The following is a 17909-nucleotide window of genomic DNA, read 5'->3' as shown; positions in this document are numbered from 1 at the left end:
TGGAACAACCAGACACGTTTACAATCAGTGTTAGTACTAAACTGCTTATGGAATGAAGAAATATAAATATTCAATGTCAAGCTCACCCATCAGGGACATCTGTAACCCAAAAGACCTCAAAACACACCCACACAAAACATACCTGTGGGTATAAGGTGCTGACTGTTGTGCATGAACATATCAGCCTCAGTGAAGAAGTATTGGGGATCTTCTAAACAAGCATTACTGAGGCATGCTACTAGGAAGTACCTTGAAAGAGTGCTGTCTAAAAGACAGCACTGCAAGTATTTTCAGAAGACATGTTTTTTCATGCTCTCCACCAATGATGATGACTGTATTGCCCAAAAGGAAAATACCTATAAGGTACATATAACTCCTCAAGTCAAAATGCAAAAATGTGTTTGGATTGGCAGCAAAAGTTCACATCAAGTTAGAGGATTTCTGCCATCAGCTAGGATAGGTGACAGGTCTTTTGCAAATAAATTATAGCTACATTGGAAGTCTCCATGAGAGAACAAGTACAAAGATGAGAGCGGCTCTCTGTACCTGAGTCAGGCTGGGAAATGCAGCTATGGGAATTAGTCTGGGCAGGTTGGGTGAGTGGCAAACAGTGCTGTCATTTCAGAGGGGTTTAAAGGAATTTTGACACTTAGGCCAAATTGCAGTATTGGAGCTGTGACAAGGACATAGGTATCTAAAATCCAGAAGGGAATAAGGCCTCACAGAGCACTCCATTGGTCAGCTCTGTGACTGAGCAAGCAACTGCACTGGAACTGCTGGTGTGTTCACAGAATCACCTCTCTAAACCTGGCAATTACGATGGTTTACTTGTGGGATAAAAACAAACAGATTCACCAGCCTCTGAGGCTGGTGTTACAGCTCAGCAATAGCTGCTAGGTGGCTGTGGAACTTGCTGTAACATTTCAAGTCTCTCTTTTGAGGGGCTGCACCAGAAGAGGGGGCCTCTATTAGAGGCAGTTGTAAGCTGACCTACATAGCCCCACAAGCACAGTGCTGAGTTTTACATGGCATAAATGCTGGCATGCAGCTACTTGGAAAACAGCGGGTGACAGTGGTGTGTACAGGGATCGGGCCTTCATCAGCAAGAAAGTCTTGGACAGATTTAAGTGAAATTCTAATATACATATTTCAGGGTTGTTTTTTTTTTTCTTTCTTTCTTTTACTGAATCTTCACAGCTTGGTATTTAACTGACACATTGATTGGTTAACAAAAGACACTGTAATGTCCTCTTGGGGAACAACTAAGCTCCTTCCACTGGGAGAGAGCAGAAGCTAAAGTTTGCATTCAGTCATTTAGCCAAGCTGGTACTACTGACAGTACCAAGCGCTTCCTTATTCAGAAGCATCCCTGCGACCTTGAGCATCCACCAAGCACTGCAGGAATTCATTCCTCTGGGCCTCAAAAGGTAGATTGTGTAGTTATCTCAGGTAGCTAATGGCTGGGAGCAGAACCCAGGTTCGCTGACAGTGCAGTCTCAACAAATGCTGTCGTGGGACACAAAGTTTCTGTTCAAAGTTTCTTACTGCAAATAGAGATTAAAGCTGAATACTTGAAGGGTTGAGTTTTCTGAAAAATGGGACACAGCCCTAACTTAGAAATGTAACAAACCGTTTTTGAGCATTTAAATATAATACGTATTATTTTGTACACAAATTAAGCAAAGCATGCCCTGGTAGGCAATGTGTGGCTCATGTTTTCACTGAATACATAGCACAACTAGATACTTGTCATTTTTGTTTTCATTTTTAAAGAGCAACAAACCCAATCTTCTAAAGAGAGATTTGCTTTAACTAATGCAGCTTTTGACAGAGGGCAATTTTCTGCACTCCTCTGATCTTTTCTCAGAATGGCTTAATGAGAATAGGCACCCTCCAAGTATCACTCGGGTTTTTTTGACCCTGTCTGCTGGCCATAAGCATTGATGGAATGGTGCATGACCGGCCAGACCCCACAAAAGCAAACAGCCTGACTCGCTGAGCACAGTTTTTTAGAGCCCAGTGACAGAACAAGGTATGGGTGTGTCAGGGGACACATAAAACACTGTTGCAAAGTGGGGGAAATAAACTTGCTCCTACAGTGGTGCTAGGCAGAAGAACCTTGTGTTTCAACTTTGTTATTAACAGAAGCCTTTTCAGCAGCAGACATCTTCAGGAAACCATTACAGGAATGACAAAACTATACACGTGCAATCAACAAAAGTATATGATATGTGATTTTTTTCTTCTTTTTTAATACTATAAATATTATAATGCCAATTCAAGACTTTGGGGTTGGTTTTTTTTTTGTTGTTGTTTTTTTTTTGTTGTTGTTGTTTTTTTCTTTTTTTTAACACGTAATTAGAAACCAAGAGCAGTGTGCAGTGGTTTCTCTGTCAAATTGTTTTCATAGGACTTATCCACTCCAGCAGTCATTTTACTTACAGCAAGTGCATGTGCAGAGGAAAATGGCCATCCTTTCGTGGTGCTTCAAAAAAGTTGATTCATAAATGTCTGTTACGGTGTTTAAATTAATGCTTTTAACATGCATGGCATTTTGAGCATGCACTGATGATTTTGTATGCTAAGAACTCAGTTAAACTCTTACTGAAATTGAATGGGATTAAAATAAAGTACTGAGGAAGAAAAAGTATAGTTAATATAAGTGCTTTGTATGAATTGCATGATTCTTCAATATTCCTTATTCCTGTGACTTTTAAACAGTAATGTACAGAGGGAATGTGATGCTAATTAGAAAAGTTGTTAAGATGAAAGAACAAAGTAAACAGTGACTTTTGTTTTAAAGACTGTGAATGTGCTTAGTCTTATGTAAGCAATGTGGGGTGTAGTGAGATGTCTCAGAGAAGTCAAGAAGTCTGCTGCATTCCATGGTGAGGGAAGAGTGACCAGAAAGCAACACAGATAATTTACCTGTGGCACAAGTATCTCCAAGAAACATCCCACAGATAGCACAAAACAACAGTAGGAATAAAGGGCTAAGACAGCACATACATTGTGGATGTGAATATAACTTTTGTTTTGGTTTAGGTTCTTTTTTTCCCAGAATTTTGGTTGATTAATGATGAGCAAACCCCAGCAACAACACAGGCAGCAGCTTGAACAGCACAGAGAGTAATCTGTGCCTGTTTTTATCCACCAGCCCTTCCTGTGGAGGCAACAGTTTAGGGGAGATGTGCTGTCTTTGAGCTGATGAAAATCTGGACAGTGAGCATGACTGCAGTGAAGATTTGCATAAAGTTTAGAGAAAGTAATAGAGACTGAGAATCTTAGTGCAAAGGGGGAAAGGGCAGAAAGGCTTCTCCACGGGATCAGTTCTGCCGGATGGAGAGCTGGACAGAGACTTGGCAGCACTTCTGTGAGCAAGGTAGGTTACATGGTGACTGATGATGCTGTAGCTTCCTGACAACACCTCTGGGATGGTTTTCTGCTGAAGGGCAGTTTGTCTAAGCAAAGTGATGCTTGTAATAGTTAAATGGCTGATACAGTACATCTAAGGTTTAAGACGTTTTATGCATTTTTATGGACATTATAACCATCCTTTACAAATGGTGAAAGCACAGTGGCACAACTCTGAAACAGTAAATCTAGACAGCAATCTGTGATTTGAGCACAAAGCTCCGGCTGTGGTGGTGGCAGTGACATGCTGATGCCTTGCTGATCCCAAGGTTCAGGGATACTGTGGCAGTCCATGATTCCTCTAAGCTCCTTCCTATTGGCAGGAACAATGAAGCCTATAGACTTCTCCCTACGATGGGAAGCAGCAGTAAGAACTGCTGAAAAAAGTAATAGCTCATAGGTTTTGGAAAACAACATTTGCGAAACACACCTTCCATTTTTACTTCTTGCCCTTGCGCCTACTGCCTCTGTTGAACAGTAATGTTGAGCATTAGGTTGTGGAACACAGACAAACCCTGTGCATGTATCATCAGTAGTTCCCCTATTTCAGAGGCACTGTGCCCACCGAGTATTTACAATGTCCCTTTGATTTACATCTGACATGTAACAAACAGGGGGAAAAAAAGATGGTTCTACATCTTTCATCTTCTGTGTTGTACAAACAAGAGGCCTTACTCTGCATGCCATATCACTGCCTTTCAAGTCTGCCTATAGATACATTCACTCTTCTACAAGCCTGATGCATAAACCAAATTAATTTCCAACCTGTAAGGATACTGTAAAGAGTTATAAAAGAACAACTACTTATCTACTGAAGCCAATGCCAAGCAGAAACAGCTGATGGAGCACCAGTTTGTCCTGCAGAGCAAAACCTGTGGTGGCACCCACGTCAAGGTCACACACTGACAGACCTTTAGGAACAGACCTCAGACAAATGCAACTACCTTCTCTCTCAAGTTGGCAAAAATCCAAGAACTGATTATTTCAAAACACATTTCCTACTTGTTCTACATATTCTGCCATAACTCAAAATTAAGAGTCATTATTACCTGGCATGAAAAACAACACTAGGAAACCAAAGCCAGACAGGCCTTGAACTTTGTGTAAGACCTGTTGCAATGTTCATTTGCACTGCAAATATGAAGTTGGTTTCATGTTACTCTTAGAAATGTCCTTTTTCTTGTTTTCTCAGGATTGTAATGGACCTAGAAAGTTCCTGTTCCAGAAAGACACTTTTTTTTTTGTTTCCTCATGTTAAGGAACCAGCTAGAAATAGAAGCAACCTGCACTGCACCAAAAACACAGAAGCTACAGGGAAAAGAGATACAATATAAAGATACCTCTTTTACAAGATTTATGTCTACATAAATAGTAAGACAAAATGGCTAGAGGACTAAAACGAGGAACTTACCCACAAACAACTAGGAACTCTCATTAGGGACATGGTAAGTGCAATAAGGGTGCTATGCTCTTAACATTTCTGTATTTAAACTTCCACCCTTTTTCATAGAATGTTTCTGTCTTTTGATCAAGAGATGCAAAGTGGGTGAGATTTGTAATGCACAACTACCCTGCATCACTTAGGAGCAAGGTTTTTCTGTGAGACCTGAATTTTTCATGTGGCTTAATTGACAAATTTTACCTAAAAACAAATATTCCATGCTGCAACATAGCTTAGATGCAACTACCTACCATTAAACCATGACAGGGAATTTGGGAAGTTGTAAGAATAGCGATGGGAACTGAAATTAATTAGATCTGAAATTGTTTTTTGTGGGAACCAAACAGTACAAAAAATATTTTTTCAATGCTAGTACATAATCAAAGTTAAAACCAAGACAGTGATCAAATAAATATCCTTTAATAAAGAAAAGAGGAATAATTTTAAAGCACCAGAACTGTGAGTATGATGTTACATTGCATGTACAATAAGGTGAATGCAGTACTTTGAGTACAGGTTTAAATTTCTGAATCATGATAATAAAACCCAATGAAATACACAGCAATAAACTTGCATTGCAGAAAAGCTGCACTAAAGAAAAAAGACCAAGAAGCAGACAATTAAAACTTCTTTTTAGTTTCTAGGTATTGCTAGAAATGTTTGTTTAGTTCTTATCCTTTTTTTTAAACATACTTGTGCTTAATACTTAATAACTTTGAGCATTTTCAGGCATAGTAAATTTGCAGAGTTGTTTACAATAAAATATGCATTTATTATGTCCTTTTGAATATAATGGAATTAAAGAATTTTCTTAAAGCCAAGTACAATGTGCTAGTAGTGTCTGAATCTAATGATAATATTGCACAAAGCTAGTGAATGGAAAATTCTTTTCATTATTTCTTATTTATTTAACAGGCTTAACAAAGAAGTTAGTTTCATTAAGCTTCACTGGCTTCATTCATGTAAGACAACTTGCAGCCATCTGTATTTCTTTAGCTTTCCTTTTATAATGATGCATTTGTATACACTTAAAATGAAGTTCAAAACATACAACAACAGCAACAACACGCTGGAAGATGTTAAGTGAATATCCCCAATGCCCAACACCTATTTAACAATTCAGAAGTCAAAACTGTGTTTATACTCTGAAAATCAAGCCATTTATGGCAAACTAACTCCTGGATAGGTGACAGTCTCTGGAATAAAGTCTCTGCAGAGTTTGGACTATATGCACCAAAACAGTCTTCATCCTTTCTACTTGTTTCCAATGCACACACTACTGGTTAACGACTTTAGATAATGTTCTACACATTAATATTAAAAACTTACCAGAATAAAATTCATTGCTTGGTCACTTTCCCTATTAGAGGTACAAAGCATTCACATTTGAGAATGGAAAGATAACCTTTTCTGTCAATATCTGAAGCTCTGAGCCACAGAATATAGGAGACCTGAATCACAATAAAAATACATAAATGTCAGGTTGCAGATTCACCACAGCCAGAGCTGTGCGTTTTGGATTAACAGTCAAACTGAATGGGAAGTACAAAGACCCATATATGCAACAGCCCCTCCCACAAATATACTGACATGCCCACCCTCCCCACCTTGACCCTCCTGAAAACTCTATTTATGTATTAGGCAGCAATTAAATATAAATTCACTTTGTAGGAAAACTTAAATTACAGTATATTTATAGGTTAAAATAGCCATTGTGTTGATAGCATTGATAGCAGTATGTTGATGTGCTTATTACACCAAAGAGCAATTTGCAGTCAAGTTTAGGAGACCTACCGTCTGTCAGCTCCAAGAGGACTGCAATCATGCAACATGCTCTCCCAGTAAGGTGCTTCTCTTACTCTTTTTCTTTGCAAGAAGCTTTGCTAGTTCCTAACATTAATTCTGTAGCGCGAAACATCAACTACATATTGTCCATGCTTATGAAATCATTACCAGAAATCCATCCAGGTAATTTAATTACATAAGCATTACAATGAAAATAAAATCTGATTACACGCATGAGCAAACTTGATTTACAAATTACACTCCTGAAATTCAGTGCAACAAATGGAATAAGGGTAACATCAACCAATAAAATTTCTGCCTCCTCTTCTCAATAAGTTGCATCTTCAATAATGCATCTATCATTACTTTATTATTAAACAGTACAGAATATAGTGCTTATACTCAAAATGATTCTTTACAAATAATGTAGTGAAGTATGTTTAGTGCTATCCCCAATTCAGTCACAAAAGAACACAATATATAATCATACTAATTTATTTTACAAGTGTCTGGTGAAGAATGCAGACTGTCAGATTAAAAAAAAAAAGAAACAAAACAAAACAAAAAAAAATAAACCAAACAATACCCAGGCAAACCTTAAAAGTGATGTTTGAGAAGAATAAAAAAGCCTTCATCTACCCTAGACAGATAACTAACATGAAAATACAGCAAAGTGAGTAAGACTATTGGTCATTTGTAAAGGATCTGGAACTTCCATGAATGAGAACATGAAATTCTTGCTGATACAAATTCAATTTCTGAACAAGACTATTGCTGTTTACCTTACGTTTTGGTTATTTTAGTAGAAACTGAATATTTAGTTTCTTGTTCCCACTCACAAAAGATTTTTCAGTCGTTACATAAGCATTTGTACAATAAACATTATGCATTCCAAATCTTTACTTCACTCAGTTACACCATAGTAAAACTTTTAATTTGAAAGAAGAAAGAAGTTTCTAAAAATGGAAAAAGCCAAAAGCTGATGAACTACTTAAGATAAATAACTAGCAACAGAACAACACAACCACAACAATAAAATTAAAAATATCAATAGGCAGGTCTTTTTATGGAGGCTCTTTTTCCTTGCACATGTTTATGTGTTTTTCCTTAGTGATGCTTGCCAAGACTTCTCATGGTCCAACACAATTATTACAGCTTTTCTCAGCTGTGGAGGAACTGACCTCAATGCAGGACTGCCAAAATTTCCCAAAGTTTCTTGTAAATATACTAAACTTTCCTCATTTTTTGCAGTAGCCACCCAACTGGAAAATTTCACATGGCACAGGATGGTACCTTTTATGGATTAGCCTGTGTACAGTATGTATGCACAATTTTTTTATCAAAGTGAAAATTATGTGAAATTGTGACATCTAGTGATTCATGGAGATTTAAATTCAGGGTTTTGGTTTTTTTTTTTTTGTTTTTTTTTTTTTTTTTTTTTTTAAGAGCAGGATGTGGAAAAAATCCCCATTCATTTTCCACACAGAAGATGGCAGTTTTGAACTGATACCTACTGCTATGATCAGCACAACTACTTTTTGTGTGCTCACAGAATACATGCTCATATGAGAACTCCATTTCTATTGAGACTAAGCGACTACAGAAATCTAAGATTTCAGCTAAATATGAAACAGATTAAGAAGAGTAATTTTCATCAATCATGCACACATTTTTCAAGGCAAAGATGACAGATCACATGGCAAACATATCTGAAAACTGTAGTACAGTATAGCATGGAGCTATTTAGGTAAAAACACAGTGGTAAACTGCAGACAAACATGTTGTGCAAGGGAACCACTGCACAAATACTTTAGAATTACACTATTTTTCCTTGGCTTAAAATTTTGCTAGTGTTCTATATGCATACTCCAAGGAATGAAACTGCAAGCTAGAAAATAGGAAAAAATGAACATAAAAGTTGCTTGTTCACCACTGTTAAATTTAGCACTAAGTTTCAGATGAAATGTGTAATGTGAATTACCATTCTACACCACAGTTCTGTTTTGTGCTACAGCCAAAAATTTGATTACCTTGGTTTTAACGTGTGGTATGACAAAGTATAAACAAATGTAGAACAAAACAGCTGATGGTATAGGTAGTGTTGAATGATTATGATGCATCTTGAAACTGCTGCCATTGCTGCAGGAACACAGCATCAGACAGCTCGCAACCATACCATGTAACACAGAATTCAGAGAGTAAGAAAAAAGCATCATGTAGTTTTAGGCCTGTGGAAAGCCAGTATTGGGTATTTCACACAGCTGAAAAATAGAGACCCTGGCAACTAACACAGCAAAATCGATACAATTCTACAGTAACACTGCTCGCAGGTGCTTTGAAAATCAATGTTCACTAACTTTAATAAGTAAGGCAACATGGTTAAGAAAATCTTCTCAAGATGTTTGACAGAGCTTTAATTTTTTGGACAGCCACAGCAAAACATCTTCAATAGACTGAAGGGTCCCAGAGCTGAGGTTCCTTTAGATTACACAGCCTATTGCTAAGGTAAGGTCTCCTGCTCCTCTCTCTGTAAGTAAACGGCAAGACGTGAAATCCCCTGTTATAAATGTTAACACAGTACATGTTCCATTACACGACAGCAGCAATGAGTAACTCCACTTAAAAGAACCCAGATCCCCATATAGTAGTTTATCTGTCAAAAGAGGAACAGTGAATGGACCACACAACACAAAGGACTGGGACTGTGTATTTCTCAGACACAGTGTATGTTACGCTAGTAAAAACAAAATGCTAAGGAAAATTCAGCTTTCCTAGAAGTCTAATGGGCTGATTTTTAATACCACATGAGGCTTTTAGGTGGTACAAGGCTACTTGTATCTCTGTATTGACATACCTCTTGGTACTGTGGTATCGTAAGAGTAGCTGCCTGCAGCCATTAGTCATGAAGTTTAGGACTACTCCTAAGTATTCACTGCAGAGGAAGTTGTAACTCTCATCTAAAAATAAAACAGTCAGAATCAAAAGAAACTTTTTTCAGCCAGTAGGCTTTTGGGTATGAAATACAAACATTTTTGCAGCCACTAAAGGGAATAATGAAAACCAGCAAGAACAGCATGATTTTCACAACTCAATTATCAGTATGGTTAAGTGCTTTGACCTTTTTTAAAGAAGGCTGCTTAGACTAATCAAAAGCCATTTTAAACCAAAAGAGAAAAATATCTTTAAGTATGAAATTACAAAATATTGCTTCTTATAACAAATGATAAAAGTATAACTAACTTGGTTCAGCATAGCTAAATATTATTTTAAAAAAGCATGAAAATGTCTACTTTAAAAAGATGTCAGACTAAACATGACCCTCTAAAAAGGTGCTGCATTATGTCTTGCTAAATGTATCATGATGGAAACAAACGCATTCTTGAATATGTACTGAATTCAACTCTTAATTCTCATTGTGCTGTGGTCACTTGTTGCTTTTCATACTGACATATGCTTCTTCAAGCTAAGAAGAAAAAAAGTCTTAGTTGCATGTTACTGAATTTCAGCTACTGTAGTGCAACTAGGAATTTTCTTTCTGGAATTTCAGACTGCTACACAGCAAGATTCTCTGTAGGGGGCCATTTAGTTGAATTTTCAAGCACATGAGATATTCAGTGCAGTGAAGGGGCCATTTTATAGCTGGTTTGGAACCCCAAAGTTACTCTAACAGCAAGTAGTCTCCCAACTCAAAATGGCCTCCTCACTTAACTGGCCATACATTACTAACGCAAATATAAAAAGTGCTTAAGAATTGGGCATTCTTGATAGTATAAAATGTATGTCTAGACAACTTAGCTTTCTGCCCAAACCAGAATTTTTTGAACAAATAAAGAAAAAAGTGACCTGAAATGAACATTTCAGGCCATTTTTTTCCACGGACTGAGTTATTTGCCAAAGAAAGACTATTTCTTTGCCAAAGAAAGCCTCCTGTGGAACTGACGGTCATAACTGCTGGCTCTGAATTCTCAGAAAAGCAGAAGAAAAATAATCTTCAACTGGGGTTTCTTTTCACACGTTGGTGGCTGTCAAGCACCTGTTTGGGAAGAAAGAAAAAGGAACATCTGAAAAGCTAAACGGCTGTGCAATTATTCTCTGATCAACATATCAGGCAATTCTAACATGCAATATACTGAGCAGTGCGTACGGAGCAAAGATCCTCTTTGCTCTCAGGGCAATGACACAGTGACTCCGGAGCCAGAACACCCATATGACCCAGTTTTTTTTTTTTTGCCTTCCGGTATTACTGGCAGTTAACACAGATTACAGTTTGAAGAGGCCCAAAATACTGGATTAAGAAACTATGGAGAACAAAAGCTCCCTTGTTACCTGTTACTTTGTCTACCATTGACAGGAACTCAGGTTGTGCATTACTTGTAGTACTCTAAGTGTGCTGTGGTGATTTATGTGCATTATTATGTTCTCATACACAGATATTCTCAGGATACTTTTGATAACCAGTAAGATCTTCAGTTTTTCATTCAGAAGCTGCTACATATATATACTTGCTCAGCTACTTCAATATATAGAATGCCTCAGCATCTTTTTTACATGTTTCAGTGGCTGACTGGAAAGAACTGCTCTCTTAAAAAGGTTAGTCATAACTTTATGCAGAAGTTAACTCAGAGCAGTCAATATAAGAGATGACTAGCTCTCCTGCAAGAATTAGATACTATTAGTTTTGTCTTCAATAATTACCAAAACCACTTCACTGAGCACTGCTAATACTCCCTTCACATATTTCAATGAACTTTTTGGCACTTAATATACATCACTGTATCAGATTTAACCTTCATTTTTTAAGGCAAACAACTGCATTGCATTTAGCCAATACAGATGTACATATAATTAAGCATAATTCATATAAAATGTGCGCCAACACGCTTTTATAAACATGTTTCCAACCTAAAATCTCTGTGCAACTGTTTTTGGCATGTGTGTAGAGCTTACCAGTTAAAAACCAGTAGGTCAATCTTAAAGCACAATACTTAGTGGATAACCTTACAGTAAAAAAACTAGCCTATTTCTACAACAGATTTTCATTATTTTAATCTTATATGATGAATGCTAGCAAACCAGTCTGTATTTTCAAGCAAGCATGCTCATCTATATGGAAAGTCTTTATTCAGTTGAGCTTTTTAAGGGCTTTGTCTCAATCTTCGTTCTCCCAAATTATTTCATTTGCTTGGACAGCAAGGGTCTTGTTTTTTTCTGAGCTGTTAGTACAGCTATTTCAGAGCTATTTTCTGAGCTATTCTTACAACTGTTTTTCAATCTAAACCATTATGTGTTAAATAATATCACATAATGAAAGCAGGGTTGTTTTCATAATAAAATATTACATTGGTAAGAGAAAGGAGGTCCCAGATATGTGAAGAACAAGGAGCACATACTCCTGACACTGAACTGATACTGAATCTTGCTTTTAGGTCCAAGTAATCTCACAGGATTCCATCAGGATGCAGACTGCTAAAAAAGAGACAACAACCAGGGACTGTGTGGCAGTGATTTTCAGCCTGCATTCTGAACTCCTTTTATGGGGCTGCAAATAGCAGAGGAAAACATATCTTTATATTGTGTGGCAATGACCACGGAAGATTTCTAAGATGCACTTCCAGTGGCCTTAGCAGACCAACCAATGCGATTTTAAAAAAAAAAAATTAAGTCAGTCTTAGAGAATTTCTTTGTATCTTGCAAAAAAAATGCAAACAAAACCCTAAACAGTCAAACAGATTCATTAAAATCACAGTCAAATCACAAAGTTTAAATTTAATCTGTTATCTAGGAATTAGAATAAAGGCACTAAGAAAGCCAAGACATGTCTTTTCTTACAGCTGTCACTTGATTTCTGAAGAGCTGTGGTAGTGGGAGTTTTCAGTATGCAAGGATAGAAAGAAGCTACATGAAAGCAAAATTATTTTCACTTGGCGTTTTAGCAAGAGTTCAGCACATCTCCAGTCCTGGAGTTTCAACTCCAGAATTAGCAGTACATTTGGTAGGGAATAAAAGGACCAAGCCATAATTAAACAGTGTGAAAGCATTAGGGTGGCCAGTGGTTAGTTCATGAGGAACTGAAGGCAGCATTTATTTTCCTTCTGAAAAATTCAAAATATAATTTGAAAATACCATACCAATGCAACAGATTGAAACAGATTTAGTATTTCATAATCACAAGAACATTCAGCAGATGATGTGCTATGTTAGAATCAGTTTTTAAACAACTGCAGCACTTTACCAACAGTCATTCTCCAGCTACAGTAATAACTAACCAGGGTAGAAATGCTGAACTGTGAACACTCACAATGTTACTTTCTTTCTACAGCTGTATTGCAAAGATTAGAAATATTTGTCTTCCATTCTGTTTAAACAGCCTTTCTGAACAGATTTTTTAGTTTCTTTACAGATTATCATACCTCTGGTTTCTCAAATTTTAGGTTTAGTAGGAACCTTGATACTCAAGTTCATTCACATGTCACTAACAGAAGGGAGCCATCATAGAGAGGTACTCTATGCTGCTTCTGCAGTCACAAATCTCTTTGTGCTATTGATGCAGCAGTTATTTTGAAAACTGATCTCTTGCCAATTTTTGGTTTGTTCTAAAATCATTAATTTCATCTGCTGAAGTCTGATATCTGTACTTTCAGGCACTGTAGCTCAGTATTAATGCAAGTTCACAGAATTCATATGACTAGCAGAAGTATAAATTATATTTGTATATTTACTACTTATAGCCTGGAAATTAAATTAAATCAGATTTTAGAAACTGAAACCAAGCCGTCAAGAAGTCAGCCACTCAGGGTAACCCATGACATTTCAATGTCTTCAGCATTCAAACCTAACTGTCCTCCACTTAGAAGTCATTCAGTCAGAAATGATAAGACATGCCCAATTTTTACAAGGCTAGAAATAATCAGAAAGTAAGCATAAGGTGCATCCAAGAGTGATTGTGCTGCTTTTTAAATTTTTTTGGTAAGCTGGGAACTGTCCCTTCAAATTTACTAAGTAAAATAGAGCTTTTTTTTCTGGATAAGTCCAGTCAATATTCAACATAAGTACTGGAACAGTAAAAGGCTAACATACTGTCTAAAAAAAAGTATTCCTTATTATGAACCTCAAATTCTTTGAGAAGTCAGTGATGTTCAATTCATATGTGTGCATGTTTTACCACACTGGATGTCAGACAGTTTAGTCACATTTCTATTAAGTCTCCTAGAATGCACAACCTGAGTCTTAGCTGCTACTATTATGAAAAAAAAAAAACTGTTGCAGAAATATTTTCTTTAAATGTAGCTTAATTACAGGTTAGTTTTCCCAGTCTGTGCAAGGCAAACTCTCCTCTTCATCCTCTGACTCAGGTGATGCTTCCTTAATCCTTCGCAATGCTTCATGGATGCTCCTTGTCAGAGGGTCAGTATCAGGCAGAATTGTAAAGGATTCTCTCAAAACATCTTTCTGTACTTTCTTCAGTTTCACCCCTTTCCTGATCTGTGCCAAGATGTTATTGCTATCATCTTCATCAGGAAAAGGAGGGAGACTTCTCTGCTCAACTTTTCTTAAGTGAAAGCTGCCACGTTTCAAGGAAGCCAGTACTTCATCCATTGGGGAACTCACTGCAGCAAATCAAAAGACCTTCAGTTTATTTATTTTCACTAATTTTATCAGTCTTAATTTTTATTTCCTACAGACCAAAAGTACCTGCATACTATTAATGTGATAGTCCCATACTATAAATATAATGGTAGCTCCAATACTCTTTTAGTCTCTAAATGATCTTCCTTATTGCCAGGTCAAAACTGGTTTATACAGATAATTTTAATTTTTGTAACCACTTATTAGCAAAACTTTCTGAACAATGTGGGTTTTCTGTTTGCAGTCAGGAAAATCAAACTGCAAGGAATTCAACACAATGAAAGCATTTACTGCATTGTCCTTTTTACTTCAGAATCAGGTAATGAGTACATGTCTTAGGTACTGAACTATGTGATCCATTCTTACCACTTTCATTTTTAGGCTAATTTTACCCACTATTTCTACAAGCCAGCAAGGGAATCAGCATTACAGTCAATCACAAGAGTGCATTTTCCTGCTTCTCTGGGTTCATGTATTTGTTAGCATCTACTCCCAGTACAGCTATTAAAATTGTCTTCCTTTATAATTTATGAAAACAAAAATGCCAGAGATAGTTCTTTATGACAAATCCTTCCTGTATAACTAATTTTGAAACTAGTTTTCTGCAAAAATAAAAATCAGGCTTTGGGTCTTTGAAGGGCCACAAGTGGGCAGGATCTTCATCCCAGAGAATGCATTATAATAAAGTATAATAAAGTTTAAACACCTCACATACAATAGCATGTAATTTGTGCAGTACTTCTCAATCAATACATATCCATCTCCAGTTCTTTTTTGTACATTGTACAATATGCTTTTTAAAACCTGTTTTGCATTTAGGAATAACTTTGTCCATCCCATGGAAGGCCAAGACAGAAAAGACTCAATGAAAAGAGAGATATAAAAGAATACAGGATCACACATTTGAAGGAGGAAGGAAGGGCTGTAAAGTCTCTGTCATACAGAAAAAAATTCTGAAGGCACTTGGAGCATCTTGGGGCATATGGGGCAGCAGTCAGAGTGCTGGTACAGATATTAACAATATTCGTAAGAGAGATGACTGATTTGAATTTATATTTATCATATTATGGTGTATAAAAAACTGCACACACAATAGACGCTTTATAAAAAAATTGCATGATAAAATGTGAGTGAGTAAAATAAACAATAGGACTACATAAACATTATTGTTATTCTGTTATTAAATAGAACACTGCATCCTCAGGTGAAACATAGAATATTTGCAGAGCTGGCAGTAAGTAGGTACGTAAATTTTCTTTTCACCAGCACTTAAGTCCATTTTCTATCTAGTTTAACATCATACAGTGTAGATTCAATTTCACAAGTGTTTTCCCACTGAACAAGCATGCCACACTGTCATAAAGGCCATAGATGCTGCTGATATTGCCAGCACCTCTCAGCTGAAAAGGATTTAACAACTTTCCCATTAATATTAAATTAATCACAGCATACACTTTCCTACAGAGCAATTCAAAAGATGAAATGATGTGCATTACCATTTTTAAATTATTAACAATAAATTTTAAGTGAAATATGCAGAAATTAAGACATTACCTCTCCTCCTCTGTAAACCCTCTAGATCACCAGTCTTCTTAAGCTTCTTCTTGGCACTGACTAGCTGACTGCTATCGAACAGATGTGCTGGTGGGACACCAGAAGAGTGCTGGACGCCCTTCTCCACACTCTGACGTTTAACAAAGCTGTCACTTTTCTCTAAGGATTTGGTAGCATCTTCCTTGGAGGGCAAAGGTGGAGGCGGAGGTGGAGGTGGTGGAGGCAAACGGGGTGGAAGCTGTGCTCCAGTAGCAGTCTCTGGTTGAAGCTCGTCACTGGTGAGTGGAGAAGCGCTGACATGGGGCAGTTCAGAGGTAATACCATTAGGAGGCAAAGAGACATCTTGAACTTGTTTTAGGCTTGTGGATTCCTGCACTTGCAAAGGCTGAACTGCTTTTTCCAATTCCACCTCCTCACTCTTCTCTTGGATTGGTATGGTTGCTGGCAAAGATTGAGGTTGCTCAACACAGGGCACTGAGCTGGCTGCACATTTTCTTCTTGCATGAGCCAGCCGTAGTCTGGTTGATTTAAGTATTACTTGCCCAGGGTACCGCTAAAGTGAATAAGGTATTGACAATTAGATAAGCACAGGCAATGGACTATTTTAGATTTTATGTACCTGTCACTTCTGACAAACAATTTTCATTTTGTTCTGTATGTAAAACCAAAGCAAATATACCCCCAGCTTTATGCAAAAAAGCTATTAACATTCTTAGGGTTTTTTTTTTATTTCAGACATGATTTTCATATGATTAGTCTCATCAGGGAAATACAGGGTTTAGAATTAGGATTTCGCTAAGAATCAGACCGCACGTTCAAAACTGGTTTTTCGCTGGAAAATAAAATTCAAAATTCCCTTTTGCTTTTAAAAGGATCAATGGATCCCTCTGTATGTGCAGACCAGTCTGACCTTATACACTGGCTTTATGTGTGTATCATACTGTTTTAAAAGGTACATCTTGAGAATATCAAAGATTTTCAGACTTAATTTACTTTTAACTTTGCTGCCTCAATATCAGTCTTTTCATGTTAGTTTCATGCATAGCATTTTTAAAGCAAAAAATTAGACCTGTCTTTCAGAAGCAGCTTAATACCTTTTGCACCATTGTGGTAGGCCTAAAGCAGTAATATGTAACAATATTAGTATGTTCATAGAAAAAGTCAGCTCATGAAGAGTTGCTGGTTAAAATAAGTAAATTTGCTTCAGTTTACAGAAGTGACAGAATTCAAGAGCTTTGCAAATAATAAGAAAATGAAGACTGCTAAGAAGACAACTTTCTAGCAAAGAAACTTTGAAACTTTTTAGTCCATTCAACAAAAAGTCTTCACCAATTAATACAGTCTCCATTTTCTTTCACTTTCAGCCCCTTTCTTATTATTTCCCCTTCATTCCACCTTCTATATGTTTTCTGATGCTTCCATCATAATAGGAATGGGCAGATATTCTAGCCATCAGCAGTAGGGGGGCATGTCAGATGACAGTGCTCTTTGTGGGAAGTACTGTTTAGATTGTCCTTCTCAGGAACATTTGCCAAGTGTCTTGTCACAAGGTATAGGTGTAAAAGTGAATAAAAATTTATTATGGCACTGCAAATGCAACAGCTAGAGAAATTTGTTACCACCAAAGACCAGGTAATGATACAATGAAATAATAGCACAGTGAATGCTATTACTGGAATGAATGAAAATTTCTTTGGGGAAGGAAACTGCCAGAAAAGAAAAACTGTTCTTCTGTTACCTGCTTAAATGTACGAAGTCTGTCCAGGGTTTTCTGTCGTTCCTGACTAACCCAGGAGCTTTTTCTTTCCTCTTCATCTTGCAGTTGATCTCGTTTCTGGGAAAAAATATGGAAAACATGTAAATAGTACATCCAGTGCCCTTCTATTCAGCTTCACTAGAAAAAAAAAAAACAACTCTTCTCCTAAATGTGAAGAAGTACTTAAAAAGATAATTTTCAAATAAATGTAACTTCAAAAAATGGCCGTTGGTTTCCCCTTAAAAATACAGTATATACAAAGCTCAGAAAAAAATCAATTTTGAATACGAACACTTGGAAGACTTGTTACTTTGAGAGATGAGAAGTGAAAGA

General features: G+C 36.9%; 1 protein-coding gene across 1 annotated transcript in view; it reads right to left on the bottom strand.

Annotated features, from left to right (window-relative positions):
- Window positions 1-7119: 7119 nt before the first annotated feature.
- Window positions 7120-17909, bottom strand: part of JMY (junction mediating and regulatory protein, p53 cofactor) — a 62858-nt gene continuing 52068 nt past the window's right edge. Inside the window, exons 8-11 of the mRNA XM_062513734.1 lie at window positions 17559-17654; window positions 15821-16373; window positions 13937-14247; window positions 7120-10673 (exon numbers count right to left, since the gene is read on the bottom strand). Of these exons, the coding sequence (XP_062369718.1) occupies window positions 13940-14247; window positions 15821-16373; window positions 17559-17654 (957 nt within the window). The 3' untranslated portion in view covers window positions 7120-10673; window positions 13937-13939. The remainder of the gene's footprint in view (window positions 10674-13936; window positions 14248-15820; window positions 16374-17558; window positions 17655-17909) is intronic.

The sequence above is a fragment of the Cinclus cinclus genome, chromosome Z, assembly GCF_963662255.1.
Source record: "Cinclus cinclus chromosome Z, bCinCin1.1, whole genome shotgun sequence".
In the NCBI taxonomy this organism is placed as follows: Eukaryota; Metazoa; Chordata; class Aves; order Passeriformes; family Cinclidae; genus Cinclus; species Cinclus cinclus.
The sequence above is the reverse complement of the archived record's forward strand: the minus strand, read 5'-3'. Positions and strand labels throughout refer to the sequence as shown.